Source organism: Drosophila willistoni, unplaced genomic scaffold (genome assembly GCF_018902025.1).
Source record: "Drosophila willistoni isolate 14030-0811.24 unplaced genomic scaffold, UCI_dwil_1.1 Seg257, whole genome shotgun sequence".
In the NCBI taxonomy this organism is placed as follows: domain Eukaryota; kingdom Metazoa; phylum Arthropoda; class Insecta; order Diptera; family Drosophilidae; genus Drosophila; species Drosophila willistoni.
This window is the reverse complement of record NW_025814216.1, coordinates 65,234-81,966: the sequence shown is the minus strand read 5'-3', so window position 1 is coordinate 81,966 and position 16,733 is coordinate 65,234. Positions and strand designations below refer to the sequence as shown.

Sequence of the window (16,733 nt, the reverse complement as noted above, 5' to 3'; positions counted from 1 at the left end):
CTTTTAGAGCAATTGCCATAAAAATTTATATTTCTCAGTTTAGCATTGCTATTAATGACTGTGCCAAATTGCCATAGGAACAATCGTTGGTGAACAGTGACTTTGATCACTATCTTCGTTATTTCCTAAGCCGTTTTTTCGCAAACATTGAACCTTTTACACAAAAAACTTGCAAGGGTGTACAAACTTTGACGCGGTCAAAGTTAGTCCCGGCCCTCTGGTTTCTTCGTGGCCTCTGTCTGCTCTCTCGGTCTGTCTGATTCCACAGTAAACATTAGTTATCATCCACTTCGTGTCTGCTATCTGGTCTCTCGGTCTGCTGCTTCCACAGTAAACTCTAGTTATCAATAACTTCGCGTCTGCTGTCTGCTCTCTCTTTTCCCCTCGAGTCACCACGGTTCTCGATCTGCTCTCAGCTTCAGCTTCTTCAATATCTCGGTTGAGCCCCCAGTATCTATCAGTATCAGTATCAACAAAAATAACAAAAATAACATAACAAAAATCCATAAATATACTTAACTTTAAAAAAAAAATTAATCACAAAATTTAGAGAATCGAGAACTTGAAACGCACCTTCCTTGATCAGCTACGATACGTTTTGGTATCACGAATTGGGCAATGCCAGCTTTTAAGGCCTTAACGCAGCTTTCTGTGTCTATTTTAAGGGTGTGATAAAGGTGTACAAATTTCGTGAAGCCATCAATCTGAACGATGACATATTCTTTTAGGTCGCTTTTACCGCTCAACTTTCGGGAAATGTCTATGTAAACAGTGAGCCAAGAGATGTTCACCTTCGCGATTGAAGGGAGCTCAGCTTGTATTTTCCCAGAAGGCGACTTGGAAGTCCTACAAGTTATGCAATTGTTTACAAACTTGCGAACATATTTATTAAATGTAGATTTTGTTTTTTTGTTTTTAATTTTATTTTACTTCTTCGTTTACAACTAAATGCTTAGTTTCATGTTATGAAACCAATAATTTTGGTGAACCTTGTCAAGAGTTTTCTGCCAACCAAGGTGCATAACTGACTCGTGTACCTGGTTTACCACGGACCATCTAAATGTTCGTGGCACTACCGGTAGACAACGTGTTCTGCTGTTTCTTTGAATCTTCCGATGTAAAATACCTTTCCTTAAATCATAGGATTTAATTAAATCATCTTGTTGCTCGTTGGAATTGAGCTTACGAACTATTTCTACAATCTCTGGATCTAATTTCTGTTCCGTAAGAAGCCATTCACTTAAAAATCTCAGCTAAGTTTACTCGCTTCTCGGTGATTTTTTCTAACACGAGTTGTGGCTTAGAAGGAACTAGATTCCTGGAATACGGAGAACAACTTGGGCGGATAATGTTACATCTAAGTAACTCTCTTAACCTCTCACGCACTATCTCTCTCTCTTCTGGACTGAGCCTATACGGCCGAGGTTGCACAGTTTTGTTGGGGTCAATTAGTCGAATCCTTATTTCACCTGTATTAACTCGTGTGTTTAAGATCCCTTTAGAAAATGCAGAGGTATAATTTTTAATTAAATTTATAAATTTGCTTTTATCAGCATCAGCCATTTCAGTATCAATTTCACTGAATCCATATCACTGATGCCAGTTCCTGTGGATATGGTGCAATACTCCTACACCGTATTAATGGTAGTCCTCATGTGGTGGAATATTTTAGCAAAACAACTTCGCCCTCTGAGGCTAGATATCACTCATACGAGTTGGAAACATTGGCTATTGTTGCTTATGTAAAACACTTTAGTCAAGATTAATTGGACAATCAATACCGGCACAAATATTTACGGACTTGGATTTTACAAATTTAAACGCATTTGGTGAAAGCACAACATTGTAACCCTGATTAAGGAGTTAACGTCCAATGATAACATCGTTCTTCAAGTCCTCATCTCAAACAACGTGAAATAATATTTCTATCATGTTATCATTAATGGTAACCTGACTGAGAATTTGAATAGTACTATAAATACCGGCATCGCCGATACTTTTTAGCATTACTTTATTATTCATGCGCTTCCCGGACAATCAGCCACTTATCTTTTCTCTTATCAAGGAACACTCGGCACCAGAGTCGAAGAAAATTAGGTAGCTCTCACCTCGATGTAACATGACTCCTGTTGGCTCACAAGGGGAACTTCAGGTATGCGAATCACCGATTTGGATGAATTTTGGATATGTTGTAGAATACCCCGTCATTTGAAGCTGTGTGAAATATTTCGGCGCACTATTCTATATTTTCCTAATAAATCGGCTTTAAAGTTATAGCTTTGGTGACTTATAAGTAAAACGCCGAGTGGTCTACAAGCAGCTCGACGGTGTAAGGGGTAGAGGTCCTGCCTAAAATCGACGGAACTCTGGTTCAACCCCCGCCCGAAACTAGTTAGTTTGGTTTTTCATTTTTTTTTTTGCTTTTTCAATAATTATTTTTGTCTAATAGCGAAATAGGTCTTTTGATGATTTGTAATTCGAAACATTTTTATGTATGTTAAAATTATTGTAGATGCATATTATTATTATTAACTATTATTAACTTGTACGCTTAAGGTAGTACCAGCTATACGCACGCCATTATGTACTGTATTTTTTAGGTAAGTTTAAAATATGATAAAGAGAATGCAAAACTCCTTAACGCTTATAGAAGAAAATCGAGAAATTTCATCAAAAGAAGACTGCACTAAAGTAAAATCCCCGTCAAAGACGGCGCAATTCCACGTGTCATCTCTGATATTGAAGGGAATGCTCAAGTATGCATGGTTCGCTTCAGATTAGAAAGTGGTTTTCCCAAATTTTTATTTCGTTTGTTTCCTTAAAATTGTTTTAAAGTTGGTATGTTCTTGCACAAAAGCTAATTTAAACATGTTCATAGTCTTGAGAAATATACATACGGGTATCATGTTTTTATGATTTATATCACAACAAAAAATGTGAAGGCAGAAGTTAATTAGTCTATTTTGCGTCTATATTATATATATGTTTTTGTAAAGGCATAAAAAATGAATCCAATCAAAAATCATCAAAAGACCTATATCGCTATTAGACAAAATAATTATTGAAAAAGCAAAAAAAAAAAAATGAAAACCCAAAACTAACTAGTTTTGGGCGGGGGTTGAACCAGAGTTCCGTCGATTTTAGGCAGGACCTCTACCCCTTACACCGTCGAGCTGCTTGTAGACCACTCGGCGTTTTACTTATAAGTCACCAAAGCTATAACTTTAAAGCCGATTTATTAGGAAAATATAGAATAGTGCGCCGAAATATTTCACACAGCTTCAAATGACGGGGTATTCTACAACATATCCAAAATTCATCCAAATCGGTGATTCGCATACCTGAAGTTCAACTTGTCAGACACAAAACACTGGTTTACACTCTTTTGTATTATCGTCATTTCCAGGGCATCGGTTCGCAAAATGCCCGGGTTGGCCACACTTGAAGCAGGTAACACGGGTCTTTTCTCGTTGGGTCTCGGTCTCGGCCTCGGTCTCTTGTCGCGCGTTTTTTCTGCATTCTGCTATTTTGTGTCCAACTTGTCCGCAGAAATGGCACAGAGTGGTTGACATTTTTCGCCTTTTATTGTCAGGACCAGGGCTGATATCACGGCCGGTATCACGTTGCTTTTGAAAGTTTTAAGCCTTCAACTCCGATTGCAGATCACTTCTTGTTTGCACCCTTGAAGTGAATACAATTCGTTCTAAACGGCGGTCCATATTTACCATATGTGCAAACGCAACAGAAACGGCGATCTCCTCTATGTTTTTGTCCTTCCAAGCCGCAGTTAGCGATGAGAACAGGCGGCTAGCATATACTGCCAAGCACTCTTCATTACCCGGACGACTGCTTAACAAATTCAAAACGCTGCTGGTGTTTCATCGCTTTTGTATCGATGAAGGAACAATTCTTTAAACTCGCTCCACTTCATGCCAGGGTAGGAGATTTATGTTAGCCATTGAGATTGTAACATATAACCTGCTACAATTGTACTGCGAGCTGTTGGAAACTGGTTAGACCTATCAGTAGTACGCGCTGGTTTCGGCTCAATTAGTCGGTGAGAAATGGGGGGGATGGGGAAATGGGTAGACTACCGCTCTACTAGTTACAATTTTATTAATGAATTCGCGTACTGACACTATTTATCCTCGGGTTAACGCTTTGTACTTGCAAAAGAAAAAAAAAAATAGAGAAAAGGATGAGAAAAGAAAAGAAATACCGTCGTTTTGTTGGCGCAGCTGCTGAACAATAAAGGGGTCGGAGGTCAGGGACGCCCAAAAAAAAAATTCGCCCACCCTAACATGATCGCTGTACTAAAGCCAACAAAAATTACCCAGCGTCCCTATGCCAAACCAATTTTTAACCTAACTTACTTCGCATGATCCCCCCTTTGTAAACGGCTCAGCCTAAATTCATTTTAAAAACTTATATTTAATAAAAGTAACAAATAAGGCATTTCAAAATTAAAATTATAGATTATGGTATAAATATATATAGGTGTTGAGGAACGGTTGCTGAATTCCTAACTTTAATTTATTTGAATGTAAACGATCTTTCTATTTTATTATTTTTAACTTTAAGTTGCATGGTCACACCGTTTTTGGCTGATGCAATATCAAGCGTGTGGTGAAAACAAAAAATGTATGTTGCGTTAGATAATTGCTTATTGGTCAACAGAAACCATCACAGGGAATAAAATAAAAACCTATTTTATAATACAAAACGAACCAGCAAAGTTAATTTATGCATCACTTGGTCCTTCGAGCCGGATTTGGATTCTGTTGGGATAAGCAATTCTACTCAAGTTTAAGATGGAAAAACTAAAGGCAACACGCACCAAGTTAAAGTCCAACCTCACGCGGCTGCTGACACTTTCGGAGAATCCGCCTGAGAACTGCACAGCGAATGTGGTGGATACTATGATGACCAGACTCGACAACGTGTGGAAGGAGTTTGATCGGTCCACTGATGATAGTTTGTTTTTCAAGAATCGCAAGGGTACGTCGACCCCATAGGTGACTACGGAGACTATGAGACTATGGGAAAATTGGTTAACCCAGTAAAAGCAACTAAGGTCGTGGACTCCAGTGAGGGAGTTAACGAAGTAGTGTCGCAGTTACTACACAACCATCTCCAATTATTAAGGATTTTCTTAGATTTCTCGGAGAACGTTGCGATGAGTTCGAATTAAGCCGCTGCGAACAAGTCGCACAATCAAACGTTAAGAAATATACTCGGATACTGATTTCCACAGACTCAAGAGGGTGTCTTAAATGTGAGTCTAAGGAGCATAATGTATACAACTGTGACCAGTTCTTGGCCCTCTCCGTAGAGAGGCGCTACTCATTTGCTAAGGAGAAACGTTTGTGTTTCAGCGGTTTGCGCCCCTTTCCATCCTTAAGAAGGATTGGACCAGCATAGTCACATCCAGTGTTTACAAATGGAAGTGCCTGAGTGACACGAATGCTGGGTAGATCACCCATCATTTGTTGTGATGTATGATGCCGCTGTCGAAAACAAGCCAAACAGTCGTGTGTGACTTTCCTTATCAAGTTCCTTGCGCGAAATATCCAGAATGTTTGACGTACCATAACAAAGAGTGATGGGACGCCAGGGTGCAGGTTGACCCTGTGTTCGTATTCAAGTATCAGCTTGGTGATGCGATGAGATTTCGGTAGCAAAACTGGATGTTTCGCCTCTGTGGACAATTGCGAGTGGTGCAAGCGTCCTCCAACCCTGAGTAGTCCGTCCTTGTCGATCATTGGCGAGAGTTTAGCCAGCTGAGATCGACTTCGCAATGGTTTATTTGCGAGTAGCAATTGATAGTCATCCTGAAAGCAGGTTTGCGCGTGGCGCAAGCATACAATGCGTGCCGCGGTGATTTCCTCAAACGTAAGACAGTTTGAGCCCTTGTCCCCAAATGGACCCTTCGTGCGCCGTAGAAAGCGAAGGACATAGCCAACCGCGTGAACGAGCGTCAACCATGAAGATACTCGTTGAACAAGATGATCAAGTGGATGATCAGGAGTTGCCTCTACTAATGCAGTCAGACAATTGCTTTTGACTTCCTTTTCTATGTTCTTTTCTGAAATATTCAAACAGACTTGTGAGTTGTTTAACCTTACCATAAACTGATCCACGTCACGTATCCATGACGGGCCATTCCACCACAACTGAAAGTCCTTTAGGTCTGCAGCCATGAGACCTCTGGATGCGCAATCAGCTGGATTTGATTTGGAGTCCACATGACGCCAATAATGCCTTGGAATGGTGTCCAGAATTTCCGAAGTTCGGTTCCCAACAAATGTCTTTAGTCGAGAAGGTGCGTATGATAGCCAATAGAGAACGATTGTGGAATCGCACCATGCAAAAACCGTGACCTTTTGATGTCGAAGTGCCGCCTTTATCGAACGTATGAGTTGACTTAGGAGAAGTGCCGCGCAAAGCTCTAGGCGGGGCAGAGATTGCTGCTTTAGCGGAGCCATCCTAGACTTCGCAGCCATAATCGATGTAGAAATCGAGCCATCCTTGTTGATTACTCTGCTGTACACTACAGCAGCGGATGCCTTCGTAGATGCATCGGAGAATCCATGCAATTCAATGTTGTCGGTGTCGTTGACAACCAACCGGGTTATTTGAATGTGTTGTAGCATATCCAAATCTGCTCGCCATTTGAGCCAAGTATCCGATAGTTGCTTAGGGAGTTTGTCATCACATCCCAAATTGAGAAGCCATAATTGTTGATAGAGTATTTTGAATTCGACCACAATTGGTGCCAAAAGCACCGATAAAACTTGTCGTTTTGTACAATCGACATTTCCTTTTAGACCAACATTATAAGACAATGTATCAAGACCAAGTTGCAGTAAAGTCCAAGAACCTTGACTGGAGATGATTGTGTAGAATCAGTTCCTTCTGTTGGTATGCGAGGTGTGTTTGATACCCATTTCCTAAGCTCCAATTTAGCACAGGACATAAGTTGAATAAGTTCCTTTCGATTTTGTATCAGTTCCTCCTCACTGTTTGACCCAGTGAGCACATCGTCGACATAAAAATCCTCTTGTAAGATTCTTGCAGCATTCGGGAATTCCTGCTGATGATCAGTAGCCAGTTGCTCTAATACCCTAACAGCCAGGAATGTGCACATGAGGTGCCATAAGTGACGGTGCATAGTTGATAGTGTTTGATTGGATCCGATGGCCTTTCTCTCCAGACAATTCTCTGGAAGTCGCGGTGTTTGTTGTTCACCCAAATCTGCCGAAACATCTTGACTATGTCGGCTGAGAATACAAATTTATACATCCGAAAGCGCAAGCAGACAGCAAAGAGATCGCGTTGAATGCTAGGCCCTGTAAAGAGATAATCGTTAAGTGATTTGCCTTTGGTGTCGCAAAATGATCCTTCGAAAACTACTCTCAGTTTCCGTGCCAAAACCCGGTGATGTGGTAGATAAAACCGTTGGTCATTATTGACTTCATCTGGTGGCAGTTCGCGCATATGCCCCAAATCGAAGTATTCCCCCATAAAGTTGACATATTTTGCTCTTAGATTTGCATCTTGTTGTAAGCGTCGTTCCACCGATTGGAAACGATTAAGAGCTCCTTGTAGAGTATCCCCCAATTCAGGATTAGTGACCTTGAATGGAAGTTCCACGATGTACTTCCCCTTTTCATCTCGAGTGTGCGTAGCGAGAAAGTGTTTCTCCACCTGCTCATCATCAGGTTCCAATTTGGTTGTGGAACTGATGTCCTCTAGCTCCCAAAACCTCTGGAGCGAAGCGTTAACATCGATGTATGATGTCAAAGCGAAAGCGTTGTTAGCTTGGGGCATCGTTATAGAGCTGATGACCCATCCGAAAACCGATGATATTGCAATGAGTTTGCCCGTATTGTCATACAACTTTTTCCCTGTGATTGTAGACCAAACGTGTTCACCGCCCAAAAGAACATCAATTGGAGCGCTTGTGGTGAATTCCGAGTCAGCGAGTTGAAGATCGCTAAAGACATCAGTGTTTCCAGTGTTGATGTGATTTTGCCAAGAACATGAGCCTGTACCATTAAGTGATTGTTTGAATACCTTGACTTTATCTGAAGCGTGCTTCCCCTTGTGGTGTCAGCCTGAACCGAAGAGATTCCTGTGACCAAAATGGATGATGCCGACCGTGGCAATCCAAGTGCTTGTATGCATCGTTCTGATACATATGAAAGTTCCGACCCAGTATCTAGTAAGATACGACATGTAATGTAGTCTCCATTTACCTTTTGAACATAAACCGTTGCAGTAGGCAATATGCTTCGATTTAAACCTTTTCCTGTTTTCAATTTTGCAGAGCTTTGTGAACAAACCGTTGCTGGTGCACTCCCATTATGAGCCACTAGACTTGTTGTAGAAAAATCGTGATGAGAAGCGTTTGGACTACGCTGATTCTCCCTTTTTCCTTGTTGCAAGTTCCTTAAAGCCATTGAGTTACCTGGATCATGGATCAGAGAATGGTGCTTACCTTTACAATATTTGCATGAGAATGATGATGGACAGTTTTTGACCATATGCCCTGATTTCAGGCAATTATAACATAAAGACTTTTCCCTGATGAACATACGACGTTCTGCAAGTGTTAAATCCGTGAATTGTTGACAGCCATACAACTTATGATCCGTCGCCTGACATTTGGTGCAGCTGCCAGCTTGAACTGCAACCATCGAATGTGTGACCCGTTTTGTGTGTGTGATTTGCGCCGGCATTTTGCCTCCAAACGCAATCTCCCGTTTGCTGAGTTCTAATTCCTCACAACGATCATCTAAGAACTTGAAGAATTCCTCCAGTGTGGGCGCCTCGTTGCCCATGCTGCGCTCAATCCACCTGCGCCGTGTATCAGCGTCAAGCTTTCCAATACCAGATATTGTATCCAGCAGTCCCGTCCTGTATGATTGATCGCATCCAGACCGCGAACAATCTCATTTGTGCCATCTGATACCTTGCGTAAGATGGACACATCAATTTTGTTTGTCGTTGGTAGACCCATAAATTTCTCCAAAAATGAGTTCACAATATGGCGTGGCCTATTGTATCTTTCCTTTAAGCGTTCCCAAGCAGTGTTGTAAGCCGTGTCAGTTATCGCCAGGTGCCGCACCAAGTTGGCAGCATCATCGACGAGCAGTGTTTTTAAATGATGGACTTTTGAGTGTTGGCTAACTCCCTTTTGTTGTGTATCGTGCTCTCATAGATATCTTGAAAAGCTGGCCACTCTGTGTAGAGTCCAGCGAACCGTTTTATTTGAATTTTTGGCAATTCGCCGCCATGCACGAATGCCGTCGTGCCGTTTCTCGAAGTCGAACCAGAAGCAGCCATCTCATTGCGAGCGGGCATCGACAAGTGAACTGCTCTGATTTGCAGCTAACTGTTCAAAGAGTTGTTGTTGTTGTTGCAGCAGATGAACGATGTCGTCGTTATATGCGTGCAGACCCATGGCGCCATCGCCGTCGCCAGACAATGATGCTTGTTGTTGAACTAGCCGTTTTTTTCCCAGAAGTAAAGAATATGCCTTCAAGTACTTCTCTTCGTAGGTCACGTGATCGATCTCTGAATCCACCCACCCGTCGACCCACCAATGCCTTTAGTTCTTCCATTTTACAGAACTATTCCAGAGTAATAATCCTCCAAACTTTCCAATAGATCCAAGAAATTCGAACGAAAAGCACTTTATTCGATCGAAAACCGATTCCCTTACTCGGCTCGAATGACCAAATTATGATTTGATCTAGCAGTGGACTGTACCTTGAAATTAAGTTGGATAACTTCACTTTGTATTTCTTCGCTACTGAATCAGTTGAGCGCCAATTTATTACTAAACCAAAGAGAAAAAGCGCTGTCGCAGCAGCGCACAAATATGTGTGTGTGTACAATGCTTATGTATGTGTCGATTCTTACAACCACATCTGACTTATCGATAAACGCAATCCGTTCCTGAACACCCACAGTAGCCTTGATTGCCGAAACTAAGCAACTAAAGGAAGTCCAATCTATAGAATCACAGAGTTATTTAGCACTTTCTGCGGTAAATCTACAGCCGCGAGGAAAACCAAGGAGTGTGTGTTTTCCCACAGCTCTAGTTTTGGCATTAAATTCAAAGGGATCATACACCACTTGTCGTGTTCTCTTTGATAGTGGATCAGAACTATCATACATATCGGAGCATTGCATGCGATCACTGGGCCTCTTACGCTTACCATCTCGAATACTTGTCTCAGGAATTTCGTCAATCAAGGCCGATACTACAAGAGGGGTCAGCGCAGTACATTTGAAATCAAGGTTCTCGAAGCATACACTAGATATTACAGCTCATGTCTTAGGTAAGATAACCACTCTATTGCCAAAGGATGAAGTCGACCCGGCCGTTTTGAAAGTTTTCGATGGGTTAGAACTGGCTGATCAACCGGAAACCAGCGCTAAGCATGTGGACATTTTGGGTAGCGACTACGTGTGGTCCGTATTCACAGGAGAGAAGGTATTAGATAAGCATGGAAACATAATTGCAATATCCACAATATTCGGGTGGGTGGTCACCTCAATTGCAGCTAAACAAGGATCAACTACAGCATCTCTGTTATCAACGATCGAAATAAATACATCGCTCCAAAGGTTTTGAGAATTGGAAGAATTAAGTGGCAGTTTGCCGCCCACTGCTGATGACTTAAAGGTCGAGAATCATTTTCGCTCTACACACTTTCGTGACTCAAATGGGAGGTATAGTGTTGAGCTTCCATTTAAGAACTCGGATGTTAAGTTTGCAGATACTCTTCAGGGAGCAACATCACGATTTTATTCAGTAAAACGTCGACTTCAGAAAGATAAAAGGTTAAAGGAAGAGTATACCAAGTTCATGCGCGAATACATCGCTTTGGGACACATGCGAATCCTTGATGAGTCAGAGAAGACGAGTGCACCGAAAGAACACATGTTCTATATGCCTCACCATCCGGTTATTGGTACGAAATTGAGAATTGTATTTGATGGATCTTATAAAGATAAGAGTAGCAGATCACTAAACAATGAGTTACTAGTGGGCCCAAGTATTCAGCGTAACCTAATGGATGTGTGTTTACGCTTTCGACTTTATAAGTTTGTGTTTTGCGCAGACATCATTAATATGTTTAGGCAAATATGGATTTCTCAAAATCACCGAAATTATCAACGAATTGTATGGAGAGAAAACCCAACTGAAGAGATGCAACATTTCCAGCTTTGTACTGTAACTTATGGAACAGCCTGTGCACCGTTTTTAGCTGTACGTGTGTTAGAACAACTTGCCATCGAACTAAAGCATAAATATCCAACAGTTGCCAAGATTCTATTGGAAGATTTCTATGTGGACGACCAACTTATACGTAACAAGGATGAACTTATTCATCTATCAGCTGGAGCTTGGGAAATGGGTATCCAATACCTACGGAATCGGCCCTTTAGAAGAAGCAGCAGCGACAAGTGTGACTGGAGATGCCTCCTCCGTCAAGGTATTAGGAATACATTGGGAACCAAAGTCTGACATCTTCACATATGGTATAAGGTTGAGCGAATGCACAGAAAGTTCAAAAAGACAAGTTGTTTGATCTGCCCAGTTGCAGATGGTACAAAACTCCAATGCTCAATAGCATGTGGAGTGGAGTGAGGAAAATTAAGTCTTCTCCTCTTCGAATTCCAGAAAGAAGTCATTTTTATATTTCGTTTTCATGAGTTAGAAGCTCTTCATGAGCCATGTAACAGAAGCTTTTAGAACATGTTAATGTAAATACAGTGGTAGAAATTCCGATAATCTTAAACAAATAATATAAGAAATTTTAATATATACAAATCTAAGTTAACAATGACGTCTCCTCCAACACAAGTATTATCAGACGTATCACGCATATTTGACCCGCTTGGTCTACTGGCGCCGGTCATTGTTCAATTCAAGATCCTTTTCCAAGAGCTCTGGCTTCTTAATCTTGATTGGGATTCACCGCTTCCAACTAAGCTGGCAGACCGATGGCGTAAGCATCGCGAAGACATTAACAACATAAGGCAGTTAAAGATACGGCGTCATATTCAATAAAGGCATCAATAAAAGCATACGCAGCAGTCGTATACTCTCGGATCGTGAACCAGGATGGCAGCATAGAGGTTTCACTGATTGCGGCGAAAACATGGGTCGCTCCACTTTAGCAGCAATGATTCCTTCGTTTGGAATTATGTGGCGCACTTCTGCTAAGTCGGCTGATCGCATCAATTAAATTAGCTTGGAAGGATCTAGAAAGCACCGTATATGCTTGGTGTGATTCGACAATTGTGTTGGCATGGCTGAATCACTTGCCAGCTAGTTTAAAGACGTTCATTGGAAATCGTACTGCCGAAATATTGGAAGTAATACCAAGGGACTCGTGGCGCCATGTTAATATCAAGCAGAACCCTGCAGATTGCGCTTCTAGAGGAATGCTGGCTGAGGACTTACTCCCGTTTACTCTCTGATGGAAGGGTCCCGATTGGCTGGCTGAGACACATCTTAACTTAGGTAACGAAGATGATATACAAATCTCTAACTTAATTTTAGATGACGAGTACCAAAAGGAGTTGAAGGGTACAGTATTAGATACTCTCGCGGAAACCATGAACGAGTCATCTCCCCTCGAAGAACTTATTGGTCATGTTTCTTCCTGGCCAAGACTTGTGCGCATTGTGGCAAACATTTTACGATTCATCCGACACATGAAAAACCCCCAAGAAAGGTCAGACACTTTCGCCGTAACCTGTGACGAGTACAAGGCAGCCAGGAACCTATGTTTGCAGCAAGCTCAAGACGAATGGCATAAAGAACGAAAAGCGCTACGAAATGAAGGATGCGTACCAAAAGGCTCTAAGCTGTGTACCCTGACGCCGATTCTAGATGACAGTGGGCTTCTACGTGTAGGAGGTCGCCTCAATAATTCAGAGTTATCATATTCAGCCAAGCATCCGCTCATCTTGCCGAGGAAGCATCGCATATCTCACCTGATTTTAGAACACGAGCATCAACATAATCTACACCCAGGAGTTTCGGCCCTCTTTATCATAGTTCGTCAACGTTTCTCGATAATGGGAGCCAGAAATCTGATTCGTAAAGTTACTCACAACTGTATGAAGTGCTTCAGACAGCGAGCACATACCAGCAACCAACTAAAGGCCGCACTACCGGCAGTGAGAGTTCGGCAAGCATTTCCGTTCGAAAATACAGGCTGTGATTATGCTGGCCCAATCATGATGAAGACACATAAAGGAAGGACCGCTCGAAAGGGAAAGGGATACATATGTCTCTTCGTATGCATGGCAACCTCAGCTTTACACTTGGAGCTGGCAACAGATCTTAGCACTGATACAGTTTTTGCTGCTCTTAGACGTTTCATTTCAATCAACAATTAGTTCAATCTCAGCTGCACAATAACAAGATATCAGAGGCGTTATCGATCGAAGGCATCAACTGGAAGTTCATACCGCCACATGCGCCTCACTGGGAGGCAAATGGGAATCGGCTTTGCGCTCTGTGAAGCTTCATTTACACCGAGTAATCGGCCACGCCGTTCTTACATTCGAACAAATGCATACGTTGTTAACACAGGTGGAAGATGAGGTGGTGATCAACTCACGGCCTCTTTGTGTCACTTCTGATACAGACGTTGGATATCTTTCGCCCGCTCACATGCTGATCGGTCGTCCTTACACCACAGTGCCAGATGGAGATTTGGACCAAGTGCCGGCAAACCGATTGGATTACTGGTAGCAATCTCAGGCCATGTTGCAAGGCTTTTGGAAAAGGTGGCATCTTGAATACCTTACGTCGTTGCAGCAGAGGCCAAAATGGTTAATGAAATCGGCAAACCCGAAGCCTGATGATCTCGTGGTAAGGGACTCTCATACTCCTCCGGCTTCATGGATCCTGGCCCGCATCCCGGTCTAGTACGAGCCCTTAAGTTAAAGACAGCTACAGGAGAGATGACCCGTCCCATAACCAAGGTGGCTCCCCTGCCAGTTTCAGAAACATTGTTTCAGGGAACGGCGGTATGTTGAGGAACGGTTGCTGAATTCTTAAACTTTAATTTATTTGAATGTAAACGATCTTTCTATTTTATTATTTTTAACTTTAAGTTGCATGGTCACACCGTTTTTGGCTGATGCAATATCAAGCGTGTGGTGAAAACAAAAAATGTATGTTCAGTTAGTTAATTGCTTATTGGTCAACAGAAACCACCACAGGGAATAAAATAAAAACCTATTTTATAGTACAAAACGAACCAGCAAAGTTAATTTATGCATCATCAATAGGTATGACAAAATTTATATGAAAAGCATATTAAAATTCAAAGAAAGAAACAAATTTTTTTTGTGCATAAGTTAAACTTCTGATGACCAAAATTCAATTTTACATGTTATTTAAACGAGAGCAACGAAAACTGCTTTAACTCTCTCTTTACTCCACTTGGTCAATCATATACCAAAAACAAAAAAATGATATTAAAACAAAAGAGTACTGACTTAAGTGACCACTTTCTGGTGACCGCTGTAAGTAATTGTGTAAAAAAATAGGGAGAGTGTATGTTATTGGCTCGAGAGAGAATTAAATCATGCTAAGCTTTCGCCAGTGGCGTGCCAAAAAAAAGGGGGTGAACCAAAATGTTCAAATTTTCACAAAAAAAGTTCACTCATGACCAAAAAAATTACATTTGAAATTATAAAAGTAAAGTAAAAAAATTACAAAAAAATTAACTTGGCTTTAATGTACCCCAAAGACTCAGAATTTTACAATTTAAAAGTTAGCTTTAAGGCAAAAGTATTAGAGAAAACAAATTAAAGGCATAAATTATTTTCGCCCAACATTAGTTTAACCCATGCAATATTAGGGCCGAAGATATTTAGTTTCTTGGCTGAAGGCTATGCAGCGAATAAAACAACCAAAACCGAGCGCCAGACAAGCGGCTACACATATAAAAGCTCCGCTGGTTGATAGTTATTACAAAAAAGCTTTTACTTATCAGAGTTTGCTTGCGGGGGGAGTCTCTCCTTTAGCCTAGAGAATCATATACTCTTCTTTTGTTTTACTCTTTCATGCCCGTCTCAGATCTTTTCTGACCAATACTCTGCATTTGCTGCTCCAGGGGCTTCGGTCCGTTTTGACGGCTTGTCCCTCATAGGCCTTTCCTTAGTCGGCTGACCGGCTTAGACCATTGCATCTAGTCTGTGAACTTGGTGCTAATTCTATATATAAAACAAAACTTTCTTACTACACACATTAAAAGGCGCCTTTTTTTCTATTTACCATTTGATTTGGCGCCGAATTAAAAGAATATGCCCATATGCCTAAAAGACAAACATTTTTCCTAAATATTGCTTCATTTACTCATACTAATTATGCGCGTTTATAGCGCTGTACTTATATTTATTTTGAAATAAAACACTATCACTCACTGAAGGAAGAAAACTGCTTCGAATTCACAATTCAAATTTCACAATCGGACTTTTTCCGAAAAAAAAATCCGCACTAGTTGAAGATGATTTGGAAAAGAAAAGTCATTCCCATGGGGGCCGACATACTTGGCTAAATCTCTATCCCTTAGTCCTCTTTGGACCCCTCTCTTCGCCTCGATTACCCCTAAACTTCCCTGATCCCAACTCTAGAGGAGCCTAGGGGGCGCCACAAAAAAACCCAAGAGAAGGTAATCGGATTGAAAAATTCAAAGAAAATTTTCTGAACCAAAAATGAATCTCAAAATCGCAGTTCCTATTTTTTCCCAAATTTTACAATGTTAGTCCAAATTCTGTTAGTTAGCATAACGCTAACTAACAATACAAGCAGCGCAAGCAGTGCAAGAAGTGAAAGCAGCGAACGTATGTGAAACCTATATTGCTCGCTTTTAGGGATAAAACGTTTATATATCGTTTTAGGTATAAAGAAGAAAAATCATTCCTACTCTCTTTTTCGTTTTCTTTCTAAATACAAACGGTTACAAGCGCTACTACAAAACCCCCCACTAAAATCACACTTACCTAATGGAAAGGGTGATACTCGCTTGAAACCGGGTAAAAAAAAAAATTATTGCTTAATATCTTTTGCATGGAATTTGCCTACCAAATGGCCTTGTAGATTCTCTAACTCATAGTACGCGTTGCCGAGCTTGCGTCTCACTCTCGCCCTCACGAACGGTGGCGCTAACTTGGAGTTAAATCCTTTTGAGAAATTACTTTGCTGGAAGTTCCTACGAAATACATCTTGTCCCACTGAAAAAGACCCCTCGCGACTACGTAAATTATACAGATTCTCATTCCGCTCATGCTGTTTTCGTGACTCCTCTTTAGCTTTAGTTCCCATTATTTCGAAAGAGTCGTCCCTAGTAAACCTTACAGCCCGATCCTCTAACAATTCTTAGTTCCGTAGCACTTGGTAAAAGGACTCGTCGGTTACCATATGCTGACCAAATGTCATCCTATAGGGTGTTGTGTTTATCGCCGAATGAATAGTAGACCTCAAGGCACAAGCGATACTACTTAACTTTCGTCCCAATAAGACTGGCTTGGAAGCCTTCACTGCTGCCAATACCGACCGGTTTACTTTCTCCGACACGTTAGCCTGCGGAGCATATGCAGCCGTATATGTGTGACGCACTTTATACCTATGCAACAGCTCATTAAAATGGTGTGCTCTAAATTGGGGCCCATTATCGGATACTATAATC

The 16,733-nt window shown here is 41.3% G+C and overlaps 1 protein-coding gene across 1 annotated transcript; it reads right to left on the bottom strand.

The window, feature by feature from the left end:
* Positions 1–5,339: 5,339 nt before the first annotated feature.
* Positions 5,340–9,466, bottom strand: LOC124461197. Its single transcript, XM_047012751.1, has 6 exons — positions 9,399–9,466; positions 8,789–8,919; positions 7,457–8,048; positions 7,021–7,280; positions 5,589–6,661; positions 5,340–5,507 (listed from the first exon to the last, which is right to left on the bottom strand). The coding sequence occupies exons 1-6, from the start codon at positions 9,464–9,466 to the stop codon at positions 5,340–5,342; spliced, it is 2,292 nt and encodes a 763-aa protein (XP_046868707.1).
* Between the last annotated feature and the right edge of the window lie 7,267 nt (positions 9,467–16,733).